Below are 15,904 nucleotides of genomic sequence, written 5' to 3' on the forward strand. Positions count from 1 at the left end.
AGCCATACATATATTTAAGCCATAAACTATAATTATTTATGTGACTAGGTAGTATTTCTTTAGATATTTCTTTAAAATTAAATATCTAAGAATATGGTGTTTGTTTCAGGGATAAATTTAGATATTTATCATATATTTTAATATAGTTCTAATAACTCAACTGAGCTTGATTTATTCCCTAAAGTGTTGGTTTTTCCCCCTCTCAAAACTATTGTGAATTCAATGAATTTCTCCAAAATTTAAATTAGGAAGCACACACACAATGGTGCAATCTGCAGAGCAGAGACAAAACACTTCAATGGACTCATTTCCGCTCGAAACTGAAATTATTTCAAAGTTGACACACGAAATTACCATTGATAAATGCCGGAAATGTGCTCCTCATTCCAATGGATCTACTGCCACTGCCACTGCCGTTCCTCGTTTTCCTGTGGTCAGAGGTTATTCAGGGCATTCCGGGGAATCCTCCTCCTTCACAATGGACATGCAAATTGGACAGGGGATGCATTGCATTGAACCTCAGTTGAATCCAAATTCGGATCGGGGGAGGAAGTGTAGTGTAGTCCAGTGTTTGTGTGGCCTGTGTTTGTTTAACTCGGTCATCAAGTCAAAACAAGGGGCGGAATGGGTTTAAAAACAACAACAAAACGAAAAAAAAAGAAAACCAGGGCAACCGTATTTGATTGTGTTGAATGCAGCATGATTGGAGGTTTCCTTAAAGGACTATCAGATATATATTCATGTATGTCACTAACGACTTCCTGCAATTAATGTCCATGTCAGCATCATCACCAGAGGGGTATGATTTAGTTTCGGATAACCCACAAGCCACAACAATAAATGCAATTAAGTCCAATTTTTCTATTGGAACATATTACACAAATCTCTTTCCAAGGCCAAGTTCATTATACATGATAATTAAAAGCATATACTAGGGAGTATTTATACTAGATTAGATGCCTAATATTACAATTAATAAATTAACTAATTAACCGAAAGTGTTGACACAATTTGTATTATTTGTTTATTAATAAAGTGCTTATGTTTCCACTGACCTTTTATTATCAATTAACAATGATTTTCGCAATTTGCCTTTTACCCAAAAGTGCCTTTCTCTCTCGGTGGCTGTCATCCTTGTATCCTTGAAATTGTTATTTTCCATTCTCCATCTCTGTACGCCTTCTGGCCATTTGATAGAGTGGTTTATTTTTGGTGCGCCTTCGGCGATCGATGGCACCGAGTTATTTTTGACATGTCGCCCTGTCAACGTCAACACAACGCTGACATCCAAGTGGCAGGCCAACACCTGAGACAACCATCATCCTCTTCATCCTCCTCCTGCGAGTTCCTAATGCCATTTGCCATTCGAGAGACAGAGCCATCGAGTGCCTAATGATGCAAGATTTACACAACGCCAAAAAATATACAACATTTTGATTAGAAAAATCTGTTTTAAGCAATGTCCAAGATCCTTGAATACTTACATTGCAGCTCTTGAAGTAAGGTTTTTTTCTCAATTTTGTTAAAGATTATTATCCTTTTTTTGTTGCTGTGCACCGAGTCCTGTGTTTGTTTATCTAACGAGTAAATACGATTTTAATTAAATGTAAATCACATTGTCAAGCCAAACACACACGCACTCGTACGTACAGTGACAAGAACAGCAGGCAAGCCATAAAAGTTACTCGAAAGCTGCGGGAAAGCGGATGGAAAAGTGGAAAAGTGGAAAAGGGAATGGGGAGTCGGAGTGGGAAAAACAACAGCCTGCTTGCCTGCCTCCTCCCAGCTGGGTAGACGTCGGAAAAACACAAACAAAATATAGCTTTCGCATGTTACTCATACGCCCCGCTGCTCGGCAGCCCAGTAATCTCCATCTCCATCTCCAACTCCATCTTCTTTAGCATCAGCATCCAGTATGAGCCATGGCCACGAAACACCCTTGAGATTATTAATTAAAAGACAAGAAAACATAATTTCTAAATTTCCATACAAAAAGCAAACAGAGTTGGGGGGCTCCCTGAAAAACAATGGCAAAATGGGAATTGAAATTGGATATTATTGTATGTACATACATTGTTCTTTTTGGCGTATGTACATATGAAGAAAGCTTACAAAAGACAAGAGTTATGAATATACATATGTACATATGTATTTACATTCTCGTCATATTTGGTTTGCTGGACCCAACTGGAAGCGCTCTTTGAGAAATTCCAACCTTCTGATAGCAGCGCCAGTTTGTGGAAACACAAAACAGAAAGAGTTTTACATTTGCAAGAGGTTTAACATACAATACAAACAAAATAAATAGTAATATCTCAAATATTTACTCATTAAAAATATATAACTGCACACATGTGTGTGTAGTTTCATCAACTACAACATCATACAACTACATCATGCAACTATTTCCACTGGAGGTGCATTAAACATTTGTGCTTTTGGTGAAAATCACACAATCACACTAAAGATGGTTTACGTCGAAACTTATTTACTCTTTATATAAAAAAATAATCAGTTTATACAGTTTGTATGGGTACAGCTGTGTTTTTAACTGCCGATGCTTTTCGTTAATTTAATCATTCAATCGTATTGGGAATTCCCCGAATATTAAGGAAGCACATATCCAAATAGAGTTTTCTTGTGTTTAAAAACATATTTTAAATGCAACATATGTTGGAAAAACACAAAAAAAACTGTAACTGAAATACTGCATTTCCCTATTACCATGCAATTACTTATAAAATATATTCCATCTTTATTTTGAACATACATAAATCTGGATTATAATTTTAATACATATAAAAAATATATAAATTATTAATATCCACAAGAAAATATATAAAATTATGTACAATAAGGATCGTTCTAAATGAACGAAGCCTAACGTCCACTATTTTATTATCTCGCATTGAGTTGTTTATTTTTGTAATCAATTTTTTAATTATACAATGGGTTTATTATTATTATTTATGTTCTTTATTTACTATCACAAAATATGAAGCATATAAATGTGATAAATATCATATAATAATAATAAATATCACACAGAATTCTCTGCAAATGTATAATATTTTATAACTATTAACTAACTATTTCAAATTTAAAGAAAAAAAGGTGTTCGTTTCCCCATTACCATTCAATAACTTATAAAATATAATATATCTGGATTATAATTTTAGTATAATAAATATCAAAATTATGAAAATCCAGAAGAAAATATATAAAGATAGTCACAAGAATGATGCGTTGTAAATAAACTAGGACTTATGTGCACCATTTTATTTTCTTGCATTGAGCTTATTTTTAAATCAACATTTTAATTATACAAATACATATATTATTATTATGTTTGTTCTTTATTTACTATAACAAAATATGAAGCGTATTGGCAAATGTATCATATTTTATTGCTATTAACTAACTATGTAAAATTAAAAGAAAAAAAGCTGTTTGGTTTGATGAAAACTCTAAATGCTGTTTTGCTTAATGCCTTAATGCATTACTGAATTTGTTAGCAAAACTTTTACGCGATAGTTAATATCGATAGTTGACACATGTCTGAATTTGAGCTTCCGGTATCGCTTTCGATCTATCGGTCTCTTTCTCCAAATCTTGCTTAACGAACGGACGCGTGCGCGGAAGTATAAAAAATAAACAAGGTGAGAAATACTAAAGAAATATAAGGAAATACATAAAGGATTGAATAGCTGAAGTGTTAGTGGTATTATACGGAATATTTGTTGCTTGGATAATTGGATTCCAAAGGTGGATGTCCATAGGATTCCCATCAGATTTCCATATAATCGAAAGAGTAGCCTTCGAATTCCAGGAATTCCCCCCTCTAATTTTGTTAACTTTTCTCAGCGAAATAATGGCTAATCGTTCGGATAAGGTAAAATCTTCCCAGAAAATCGAAGATCAAGTGTTGGCATTGACTGGTGCCATGCCGAAAATCAAGGTGAGAACCAAGAAGCATAACTCCACGTGTGAACCCCACGCTACCTTCAATTCCAGCTCTATGATTCTTTTACTGCCTTGTTCTACCGCGAGGGATCGGAGATCCTTTGCACTGGAATTGACAAGGACAAGGTGGTTAGAGTATTTGACGACGAGAGCACTTTGGCTGATGAAATCAAACTCATGCAAGCGTTTGCCAATGACGATGTCGTCGAGGTCAAAATTTACGTTTATGATAGAGATGCAAAGGGGGAAGAGCAGAAGGAGGATGAGCAGAAGAAGCCAGAAAATAAGGAGGAGGAGCAACTAGTGGTGGAGGTCAACCCCAGCGAGGTGGACCTAGAGGAGCTGGACTAGTGTTCCGATCAGAGAACAAAGTGAAATCCAAGAAGGAGTCTACACAATTTGCGCAATTTTCATCTTTTGCGCTCAAGAAATCAACACAAAAACATTCGAAAAAAGTGTTAAATATCCATGAATAAAATAATCCACTCAACACTATATATGTGAAGAACTTGAGTTACTTATTTCGTAATACTTATCCAAAGTTTCGCTTAGAAGTGGAAGTACTTTGAACTGCGGATTTTTGACCTCTTGGTGACCCTTAAATAACCCTTCTCTGTATATATATTTATGTGTATATCTCCGACAGAGATTGCCACCTGGCTGGCTGGCTGCTTGCCCATCAATTGCAAAATGACACCGGGGAAGGCAGCTCTCTCAGAGGCGTTTGAATTGATGATGCCGTTGATGGCATCGCTTGCAGGCGTTGCCAGGAAAGTCTTACGACATGTTCGTTCACCTCGACTCAAAGGAAGGATCCGGCTCTGCTGCTACATCTCCGTATCCGTATCCGTCCGTGTCTCTTGTCGTCTTTCGTCGTCACCGCTTTCATTTGCCAGCAGCAGCCACAAAAGGCATGTGCCATTGTCGTCGTTTATGCCGTCAAAGTGAAAATCCATGCGAGAAATTATATGTCAAAGTTTCACTTTTGATATGCCAAAGCATTTGCGTACAGCCCACAGAGGGGAGTGGAGAAGGATGAGCATGGAGCCGGGACCGGGACCGGGGACGAGGACGATGCTGGCCTGGCACTGCAACGCGGCACGCTCCACTGACGCACTGACAAAGACACATTTGCGGCCCACACAGCGCTGAAGATGAGCAATGGCAATGACGAAGGAGGCTGTCAGGCGGACGAGGGGGAGGAGAAGGATCAGCAGGAACAAGGGGAGAGCGGGTGATGGAATGCGGGGGGGAACTGAGTGCTACCAATTACTCGAGTTACTGGGCCAGTGCAAGTCCGGGTCCGGCTTTCCTATACGGGTCCCTTTAGGTCGCTTGGCCAATGCCCTCACGCGACTTTCCTAAGGGAACCCTTTAACAGGTTTTTATACCTATTTATATATATTTCCTAATCTAATTTTAATTGATTTTCTATAATTTTAGATAAGATTAAAGTAAGCTTCAACATTCAGGTCTGATTGAAGGGTATTTAGTTGGAATTAACCCCTTGTCTCTGTACTTCTTTTTGCCATTGCAGTTAGCTGTGCGTTGTCCTTTGGTTTTGTCTTGCCTCTGCTGCCTTTTCCTCTTTCCACAATTTCCTTTCTCTGTTGATTTTTCCTTGGGTCTGGCGCCATGACCTGCACAATTCCAAATTTCCATTGGGAGTATATCTGATCTGATAGGAGAAACAGAACCTGAAATTATTTGAGGACTTGCGCTAAACTCTGCAAAATATGAAACTGCATTTAAAGGACCAACATATCTTGCAAGTTATTATTTGGTTTGTTAATTAAGTTGAGCTTCTTTCCCTAATTTGGTTTCCTATTTTGCAGTTTTGATGGGCATCTCAAGGGTCGAGGCTTTACCCAGCTTTTCCCTCCTTCTCTGGGTTGGAATTTTCCGGCATCTTTGGCTCCTTGGCTGGTGGCATCATTCAGAGCAATGTAATCTACCCTACTTTGAAGTTGACAACATCCTCCTCATCCTTCTCCTCCTCGTCCTCGTCGGTTGCGGTTGTGGCTCTGGCTCCAGCTCCGTCTCCGTTCGAAGCAAAGCTTTCCCGGACTCTGTAGCTGCATTCCGGGTTGCTGCGGCCATGGATCCCGTCCTCAATCTTCCCAGGTTGCCATTGCCTTATCAATGTTTGCGCACTTTGCTTAATTTGATTTCGCATTTGGCGGCGCTTGGGCCTTGATTGTGTTTGTACTCGCAGCTTAGCTGGCCACGCTGGCAGCCGCATTGAGTGGCCTGGTCACACTGCTCCGCAAATTGAACGACCATTCTGCCCGGAGGAGGGAAGGCTTCTCCTTTCAAGCAACCACTATTATTGGGATTTGAACTTGAAACGAAGACGATAAACTGTGCTCCTCTGGGAAGTTTAGGGTCTTATTTTCGAAAATATTCAGAAGAAAGTATGCCAAACTTTTAAGTGAATCAGTTTCTTTTCGCCTTAGGTACATATTTTCTTGGAAATGAAATGTAGAACCCCAAGATTGATGTCGAATCAATTGCCACCGCCGAGATTCAGATGAAAGTCTGGAACTGAAATTGGAGCTGGTCCTAGGACTCCTTCCCACTGGTAATCCTTACGGCCCCTTGACAGCCTGTAGAATTTATCGGGCTCATTAAACGCAGTGCACTCCCTTTCCTCGAATCCCTCCCCCAGACAGCTATTGGAGGGGGCAGGGATGGAATGGTATATGGGATGGAATGGTTCTCTTCTCCCGGCAAACACTGACATGCAATTTATAGCCCCGACTGGTAATTGACAGACACTCGGTTACTGGGTCCTTGTTGCTGCTACTCCTTCGGTTTGCTACTGCTGCTGTTTATTAATAAATTGTCACTTTGGCATCTTCTGTAGCCCGGGAAAAGGCTGCACTTGCAGGAACTAGGAACAAAGAAGGGAATACTTTGATAGGAGATGGTAAATAATATAAAAATATTGTAGCAACTTAACCTCTTTATACTGACTGTATATTTCGTTTCATAATTTTCTTAGATCTTTGGGGTGAAACACAATTTTCCTTCAGTGTGGCATTATAGTTGATGGCCAAGTTGGGTTAGTGGGCAATGCTAGCAGAGATGGAGGATGAAGCAGCTGGAACCCATTGCCAATTAGTATCTCATCGCCCCCCAACATGGGGCATCCTTCGTATCTCGGGGGCCGTCTCCTTGCCTAATCCTTGTTAAGCTTCATCGAAATTGTATCATTATCATATCGAGAGCTGCCATTTTTGGCTTACACAATGGACGGGCTCTGAAGTGGGCTTCCAGTACCCAGGTTCGTCTTCGTGTTCCTTTTCCCAGCTCCAATATCCAGACACACTTGCTGTCTGCTATCTGCTCCTGCTCCTGCTCCTGTTCCTGCTCCTGCTCCTGTTCTCGCGATACCTGAGGGAAATCTCCATCGCTCTCCATCGCCCAACGTCTCAATTCAATCTGTATAATGCTCGACGGCGCTGGGCTCCAGCTTCATCTCATCTCCTCCGGCTGCAAGCTCCTCCGGCTTCGATTTTGGCGTTAACAAGTTTTCTCCTTACACTTCTTTACACTCTGCTGTCCGGAGTCCAGACTGTGGTCTGCCTGCGGAGTTCGCAGCCGCAGCTTAAGCTGCTTATTATCCCGCGGGGCTTGGTCCTGGGTCTGACTATATGTATCTCTCCTCCGCCAGCACTAATTGGATTTCTCCGACCCAACTATCTGGACTCTTATCTCCGCCCAAACTGGCCCATATACGGGCCAAAAAAAGAAATTCAATTGTCGGACTGATTAAGCTATGGCCAAGTGGCGGCGAATCTAATTTAATTTTAATAGAAATAAATTTGTCAGAACGAATACATATAATTAGATATATATTTAATCATTATTTTTATTTGAAGTCAAGTGATAAAGATGATAAAACTAAGATTCAGGCATTTAAGTTTCTTCAAACTTGTTTCCCATTTGATTCTTCAAAAATCAAATTGTTTAAGGTTAGAAAAAACTTTTGAAATGCTCCCTGAAGCACGTGAGGATCAGTCTATTGTCCTTTGCCATTCCCTGTGATCATTATCAGAAAGAATAAGTAAAGATAAATCAAATCTCAGGACCTAAGCTTCGATTTTGTTTGGAACGGAGTATATTATTGCAATATCCTTGGGCAATGGGTACCCCGAAGGGGGTCAAGGAGCAATGATGTCCTGTCTGCGACTCCGCCTCATCACTTACGGTTAATTGTGATGGCAACGGGCGCAAAAAGAGCACATAATTCATGGCACTCGGACAGCAGTTACAGCGGCCAATGCTAACAAGGACATTAATAATATCGCACGCAGACGCTCGAATGGCGCCTGGGCACAGTGAGACTTTGACTAAAAATATCTAGAAAATGTATAGAAAATATCTGGATAGGAATTAAATACTTGAGATATCATTTGGGAGCATATAATTGCTTTTAATGGAGTTAATACACCTTAATTTAAGCTTTTACAAATGGGACTATATCCTTTTTGTATTATTTTTTTCTGCCCGCGAATCTTCACTGTGTCAAGGCTCCACTGTGGTGGGGTGGCAAATGGCCATTGCCATGGGACGTGGTCGGGCACAAAATGCAGTTAATTAATCATTCCGAGGCAAAAGTAGTTGCGGCTTGATTTATTTTCGGCCAAAAGAACAGAGCGCGGGCAAAGTTAAAGTTTTTATCTGGCCAACTTCAGACTTTTGGGCTGGCGCACAGGCCTTGGCCAAGTTATTATTATTATAAAAAAAAAAGGAAAACCCGCGTCAACAGGCAAGCACAGTGAAAACCGCAGCGACAGGAAGTCACTGGCAGGACTCGCAGTGGGTGTGAATTTCAGGGGGAGGAGGACTATGCAGCTATGAGTCGATTAATTAAACCACAAGCGTTTAAGCGGCAAACCGCGGGGGGTGGTGGTGTACTGAACAGCTCTGTCTGCCAAGTCGAGTTTACTTTAATTTGACTTTCCCTGCCACACCCACACTCACACACTCACACTCACACTCATACTCGTTTGCTCGCTCAAAGAGAGAGCCCGCATCCGGTGCTGTGCACGCTGCTTCTTCAACTTCCGGTCCCCACGCGGCAGAGGCAATCAAATTTCGTATTAATTATGTGCTTAACCAAACACCTCACACACACACACACACATACGCACACGCACACGCCAAAAGGACACTCAAACACACACACTCGTACACACGTACACACATGCAAAAGAGGACAACATCATCAACAGGGCAAACAACAACGAAAACAAGTGAAAAGGAGCAGGAGAAACAGCAGTCGAAGGGGGGCCAGATAGTGTTGATATTTAAAGCTAACAAATATTAATTTTATAGTAATTTATTTAATTTAATTAACAATTTATTCTTCAAAGGTAAATACTAAATTATAATCTGAGGCTCTTGACTAGGATATCCATATTGGGATTAAAATGGAAGTTGATCATAAGGAAATCTATAAAAGTGCTTAAATTAATTATATTAAGAAGAGTTCTTATGAATTGTGAATTCTTTTCAATTAATTTGTTTCTATTTAAACTAAAAATGCTGCAGAAAAATGTTTAAAATATTAACATCAATGCAATGTCAGCAATGAAAACTTAAAAATTACCATACAATATATTTTAAATATTGTTTCCAAGCTCAAATGTTTTCGAAACTAATTAAACCTATAAAATTTGTGCAATTAAACTTGAAATAAAGGTTCATTCAAACACATTTTAATTATTTCGAAATTTTCGAATACAATTTAAAATGTTAGCATTGAAAATTTTAAAAATAACAACTGTTTTCAGAATTTTGCAAACCCAAAACCAAATAGATCATAGCTCAGTCAAAAATGAATTAATTTTGAATCGGAAAACGTTGCTGTGTTAGTTTTGAAAGGCTTAAAAAATCAGCATATTTTGTTTTTAACTTAAGAAATTCAATTTCTTTTCTTTTTTCGAAAAACCTTCTTGACATTTGATGCTGATCAAGAATATATATGATTTATATCCCTCACTGCGTTGCATGCTTCTTAATGATATTACGAATACCCTGTAAAAGGGTATCAAAATGTCTTTTGCAGTATTAAAGTGTAGCTTGAACGTAGCCAAACTGTCAGCACTCCCGTTGTCGGCTCCAAAATTGTAAACTGCCAGCCTGGGGATACGTTGACGCCGACGCCGACGTCTGGCGTTGGCACAAAGATTATGCCAGAGTCCGCACCCCCTCCGCCCTCCGCCCTCACCCTCATCCTCACCCTCATACTCACCTCCTCCCGCACCCGTTGTACCCTATACCGAGAGAGGGTCAGGTCAGGGACAGGCGACAAGGCAATAATTCTTTGGTTTTCCACATTCTGCCGCCGCCGTTGTCGAAAATCTTTTTGCGGCTTATGTTACAGCATCCCAACCGAACACACACACACACACTCACCCATCGTCCTGGCCAACCAGATGCGGGTCCAGATGGGCGGCTGTGGGCGTGTCCGCTGGGACGGGCGACACATGTTACGGGTCAGTGGCGCTGCTGTTGCCTCCGCCGGTGCCGGTGCCGCCGGCGGCTTACACTTTTCGGTTTAGATTTTATTCATTTGCATATATGCATGCTTATGATGAGATTTATTTATTTGATTCTCGCTCGCCTCTCCCCTTTCTTTTCTTTTTTTTTTCTTTTTTTTTGGGTGCCACGATTATGGTCGGGTTAAGTTAAGGCGGCGATGTGGAATTTAAGCTAGGTGTCACACATCGACCTGGCAGCCGGATAATAAATTGTTCGTATCAGAGCCACCAAAGGAGACTGTCATAAAGTGGGAAATTCGCCTTCGCATCGGGAGCATTTAGGGGGTTATATTATGAAATATCTCGTGTGTCTGCTTTAATCTTTAAACAAAAATAATAATCCCCATCGAATGATCAATTATCTCCATTTAATTTTAATTAATATAAACCCAACAACCGCATGCTCATTCAGTGATTAATCATATGCAAGTTCTGGAAAAATCATTATTCACAACCAGGCAATGATTGATCATTGGCAGTTGAATAAATTATTTCATGTCATTTAAATGTGCTGTCTGCTCAAGACGATTATTCTTTGTGTATATCACATAATCATTTTCATTTAAAGAAGACAGTGACCCTATGCTCAAGTCACCATTATCGATGAGCCAATACTTCATTTTTCCACTTTGTGGCACAACAATTTATCGAAAATCGACTTGTGTACAGTCACGCCCAAGCACGCAACCAGGTGGCAACGCTGCGCGAATGTAAACAAAACCCTAACCTAACTTTGGCACGCAACACGCGCGCGATTAGCAACAATTTGTACAGCAATTAAGCTCAAGTGCAATAAAAGTTATTCGCAATGCAGCAGCGGGTACAGGAGCAGCAGGAGCACAACCAGGAGCAGGAGCAGGACCTGAAACTGTACAACAACGATGACAGCCACAAGTCGCACAAGTCGGCAGCGGTGGAAGCCAAAAGTTATGCACTTTTTTAAGTGAATATGATTGCATTCTAATGTCAGGCCATAAATTAGCGACTCGGACTCGGGACTCCGGGACTTGGGCACTCCGTTGGCGTGGCATGACCTCAGCTCAGCACGCGACCCACGCCGCCGCTGACAGTCAGCTCCTCCTCCTTGCCTCGCACTGCATCGCATCCCATCCCATCCCATCACATCCCATCCCATCGCATTTCCCAGGACCGATGAGAGGAGCCCCCACTGCGCGTTACGTGACAGGAGTATGTGAAACTTTTCAACTTGAACGAAAATTTATATGCTGAAAAATATAGCGAGCGAAGCCAGTGGCACACCAACATCAACCAGCCAGCGGCCACAAAAAAAGAAGAAGGAAGGGGAAAGAATGAATGAACGCGGCCCATAAAAGAGTTTGGCAAACATAAAATACCCAGTACAGGTTTCCCCATCTTCTTTACGATCCTAGCCATAAAAGTATGGAATGGCTTCATTTGATTTCAAACTACTTGCTGCGATATGGTTGTAAAAACTATCAAAGAGATAGGGTTTGAACTGGCTGCCATTATCAGAGAAGCTCCTCGAATGCCATCACTTGAGTTGGACTTGTTGGTAAAGTTGGGGAAATGTCTGGTTGTAAATCTGCAGGACTAAATTGATTAGTGAGTTTATTTAACATTTAACATTGGCTTGCACATACCAAAATTCAGATTTAAAGCTCTTAAGGAACTCGGGTTCGTAATGTTGAGTTATATTAACAGGAAAAGGATGAATTTCACATTGATCACATCAGATCTGTGACCCTCTTGATCCTTATTATATTTTATAATGTTATTTCCCAAACATTAATTAGATCACATCCCATTTTTCAGATTATTATATTTCATAGAAACCCCACGAATGCTTATATACCCTATCCAACCAACCAAGCCAATCGCGGGATATCAAATACAACAAAAAGTGAAAGGGCAAAAATGTGCGAAAAATTCGCAATGCATGACTAGGCCAAGGGGGAGAGGGAGGGCGTGCGAATCCTAGTACAAGGATAAGTGTGAGGACGAGAACCGGGACCAGGATCAGGACCAGGACGAGTGCAAGTGCGAGTGCGAGAGGGTGTGATGATGTAAAAGGTCTGCAAGTGGGGCGGCGACATTTTGTGCGGTTTCGCGTGCCACTGGAAACTTGAACGTGCTCTAGCTCCTGCTCCTGCTCCTGCTCCTGCTCCTCCTGGTCCTGCTCCTGCGGATCCTGCTGCAGCTTTTGGCTCCATCACATCTGGCACTGCCAAGGCCAGAAAGGGCACGGGCAGTGGGCGTGGCACTCGCATGCCGCCCGCTCAGAAGAAGATGAAAAACTGCTGCGGATTACTACGTGGTGGTAAAAACTTTTTGACGCTTGATTTTCATGCTGATTGTAATCCTTGTGTACGAGTATTTTTTTTTTTTTTTTTTGCTTTTTTGTTTGCAGTATGATTATGGACCTGCGGCTGAATGTGTCGGCAATTAAATTGAATGGCAACTATATAATTAATTTATTAAAAATTACCTTATAATGGTAATGAATTTGAGAGAATTTTCTGTATACCTACACAGAAACCCAAAAAGGGTTTACCAAGCCTGTAACTCCTGGACAATGGATTGTGGTTGCTGCAGCGAGAGTGATTCTCCTCCCAGGAGGAAATCCTGCTCCTGCTGCTGGACCCAATCTGGCGCTTTTCCCCCGAACTGCGTGTATTTAACATTTTTGATGTGGGCCCCGCAAAAAGGAGGCAAAACTAATTTATTTCCATTAGTCGGCGACGTTGGCCACGTGAAATACTTCCGCTAATTGGCATTTGACAGGCCACGCAGAGAAGATGGAGCAGCTCCCAGATTCAGGATCCGAATTCCAGGATCCAGGATGCTGAATGCTGAGTGCCGGAGACCTTGGGAAACATTTTGTAATTAATCATTTTCTGATTTGGCACTCCGGTGGGCTCTCCAGGACTCTCCGGACTCCCTGGCATTTTTCCGGCCATTTGGCGTCGCCAGCCTGGCATTTTACGCGCCGTTAAAGTTTAATCGAAAAAGTATTTTTGTGGCCAATGAAAATTCCAATAACGAAATGCCGGGACAGGCCAGGCCAGGTCAGGTCCTCAGTCCGCCAGCAAACTTCTTGACTTTTTTATGCCCCGCAGGGCAGGAGAAGTTTTCGTACGTCGCCTTCCAACCTCCACCTTTCCAGGTCACTTTTGGTTGATTAGTGCGGGAAGTGGAGTGGATGCCTCTCCGGATGCGGACATTGATGCAGCCAGCCTGCAATTGACGGACTTGGTCGTCAAATTGTCTGCCTGGATGGAACTTCCGCAATGTGTTGCGTTGTGGCCATTCGCAGGAAACAGGAAAACTTTTCCCACCCCCCGTAATGCGCAATTAAGCAAAAATTCCACAAAACCCTCCAGCCCCAGCTTCAGCTCCGTTTCCGGATGAGATTGGAGTGGAGCATCACCTAAGCGGTGGAGGCGCAAGTTAAAATGTTGAAAAATTGTGCGGCTTCACGGGTCTGAGGATGGGATCAAAGGCGGAGCAATCGCAACTTTAATTGCATGGAATCAAGGCCCAGGCCGGAGGTACATAAGTATGCGCACTAAGTTGGCCAACAATATATAGGAAAAGTTTCGGTTTATTTAGTAATAAAGTTTGCACAGGCATTTATGTAGTTCAGTTAGTAGTTGTGGAAAAGTATACATCACATTTATACAGGTAATAAATGAGGGTACTACATCTCAAAAATAGGAAATATTACTTTTCCGATATAGATTCCTATAGTGTGTCACTGATTTTGTGTCAAAAGTGTTTTCATTCACATAAAAGCTTATTGTCTTAGCTCCTGGAATTGTTGTTACTTTATTTATGATTTGTAGAACTTCCTCTTCGAAACAAATTCAACTTGGCTTTAACGTTTTGACAGCCCATTAAAATTTGTACCTTTTTTGACACAAAATCAAATAAATTCATAGGTCTTACACTTACCCACTGCAAAAGCATATTCGAAGCTGATTTTAGCCACGATCGTACGTGGACGCCCGCAGAATGGGAGATCAGGGAGGAGGAGCCACTGCCCACCAGCAGAAGCAGCAGTCGGAACCCAAAGTGCCACCAAAGGTGGAATCGAAACCGGAAGCGGAAGCGGACGCCAAGACCACGTCACCGAATCAGCAAAAACACCACAACGAGCCACAATTGCTGGCAAACGAATATCCCAAGCTGGTGCGACGCCGATCCAAGGGAGGCAACCTAATGACAGCCATCGAGGATATTCAGCGATTGTGAGTATGAGTCGGAGAAATGAAAGAGAAAATCCTTTTTCGAATGATTAGAGGATATATTTTAGTTCTTGATATTAAATTGTGTTGTTTGAAGATAATATTCTGCATTTCATAATGCTTTCTTCACTGACAACACTCTTTGCTGGATAACAACTCACGATATGTTAGGCTATCGCACATCCTTCACTCAATAGTAATCAATTTTGCCTCGAATTCAGGCCCACGGAGGTCATCTACCAGGAGTTTGACCGCTTGCTAAACCATGCCCAGGGCCAGATCAAGGAGGTGGCGGAGATGCCCTGCGGGAATCTGGCCAACCGACTGAAGGACTGTCTCTATCACAATCGCCAGCGCTCCTGCCAGTGCTTCTCGGCCATGGAGCAGTACCGCCAGTGTGTCCTCCGGGCCACCCAGGACCGCGTGGATGACATGGCGGCCAGGGAGCCCGTTATGATCCCGGTGGTGCCGCCACAGCCAACGCCACGTCCCGCAAATCCACCGCAGCGTTCGCATCGCAGCTGGTGGCGGCCCTGGACCTGGTTTAAGTAGCCTTTTTATCCGGTTTCCGGATCTCATATATAAACCGTAAAACCGTAGCCGAAACCGAAACCGAAGCCATTGCCGAATCATCGGAGGCCTTCGGAGGAGCGGTCTCAGTCTCAGTCCGAATAAAGAAATGGCTTTATTAATTAAAAGCAGAAACTTGAATCCATTTAACTGCCGGGGCCTGGGCCGGTTCCAGGTGCTGGGAATTTCCACAGGATTCGCTCATTCCCACTCTCTCCCTCTCTGCCGCAGGACTTGGCCACAGTGTTGACTCCGGTTCGGGGAAATTGATAGTGCGCTTGTTAGTGTCTGGCTGCCTTTGTGAAAATTCAATTTACCTCGAAATTTCCTTTCAACTCACGAATTCTAAGGGAGACGGAGAGAGAGAGTCTCAGGTCCTGTTGTCAGGCTTCTGAAGAGTACATTTTTACAAGTCCTTCAGGATAGTTAGCAATGTTGCAAATATATATAACTGTGAGTCCTGGAATTAAGTCACAGTGGGTCTATTGTTAATATTTATAACAAATTGTCGAGAAGCTATTATTGTTTATTATGTCTGGTAATTTCCATTTCCATTTCTAGACTTTAAACGAGGGCTTACCCAAGTCTTGCATA

The 15,904-nt window shown here is 41.9% G+C and overlaps 3 protein-coding genes and 1 long non-coding RNA gene across 7 annotated transcripts in view; 3 read left to right on the forward strand and 1 right to left on the reverse strand.

Moving 5' to 3' along the window:
• LOC110187047 (uncharacterized) overlaps positions 1-15,904 on the forward strand; it is a 169,755-nt gene that overhangs the window by 52,531 nt on the left and 101,320 nt on the right. The gene's annotated exons all lie outside the window — the stretch shown is intronic.
• LOC147644606 (uncharacterized) lies at positions 993-2,321 on the reverse strand. 4 transcript variants are annotated; one of them, XR_015270201.1, is made up of 5 exons: positions 2,145-2,321; positions 1,991-2,017; positions 1,651-1,938; positions 1,485-1,577; positions 993-1,389 (listed from the first exon to the last, which is right to left on the reverse strand). It is a non-coding gene; the product is annotated as an uncharacterized LOC147644606 (long non-coding RNA). The 4 variants fall into 4 exon arrangements; XR_015270202.1 differs by lacking the exon at positions 1,991-2,017; XR_015270199.1 differs by having other exon boundaries at positions 1,651-2,017.
• On the forward strand, positions 3,347-4,460 carry LOC110187053 (uncharacterized). The gene is made up of 2 exons (XM_086826094.1): positions 3,347-3,958; positions 4,015-4,460. The coding sequence occupies exons 1-2, from the start codon at positions 3,770-3,772 to the stop codon at positions 4,312-4,314; spliced, it is 489 nt and encodes a 162-aa protein (XP_086682220.1). The 5' UTR covers positions 3,347-3,769; the 3' UTR covers positions 4,315-4,460.
• Positions 14,259-15,445, forward strand: LOC110187050 (uncharacterized). Its single transcript, XM_020956426.2, has 2 exons — positions 14,259-14,743; positions 14,962-15,445. The coding sequence occupies exons 1-2, from the start codon at positions 14,508-14,510 to the stop codon at positions 15,290-15,292; spliced, it is 567 nt and encodes a 188-aa protein (XP_020812085.2). The 5' UTR covers positions 14,259-14,507; the 3' UTR covers positions 15,293-15,445.

Source organism: Drosophila serrata, unplaced genomic scaffold (genome assembly GCF_035046125.1).
Source record: "Drosophila serrata isolate PLE 108 unplaced genomic scaffold, ASM3504612v1 contig_130, whole genome shotgun sequence".
NCBI lineage: Eukaryota > Metazoa > Arthropoda > Insecta > Diptera > Drosophilidae > Drosophila > Drosophila serrata.

What these genes read in the sequence shown, in the direction of transcription:
- LOC110187050 (XM_020956426.2), top strand. Translation starts at nt 14,508, where the DNA reads ATGGGAGATCAGGGAGGAGGAGCCACTGCCCACCAGCAGAAGCAGCAG. An exon ending in ATCGAGGATATTCAGCGATT is followed by an intron (nt 14,744 to 14,961) that starts GTGAGTATGAGT and finishes CCTCGAATTCAG; the next exon opens with GCCCACGGAGGTCATCTACC.
- LOC110187053 (XM_086826094.1), top strand. Translation starts at nt 3,770, where the DNA reads ATGTCCATAGGATTCCCATCAGATTTCCATATAATCGAAAGAGTAGCC. An exon ending in GTGCCATGCCGAAAATCAAG is followed by an intron (nt 3,959 to 4,014) that starts GTGAGAACCAAG and finishes CTTCAATTCCAG; the next exon opens with CTCTATGATTCTTTTACTGC.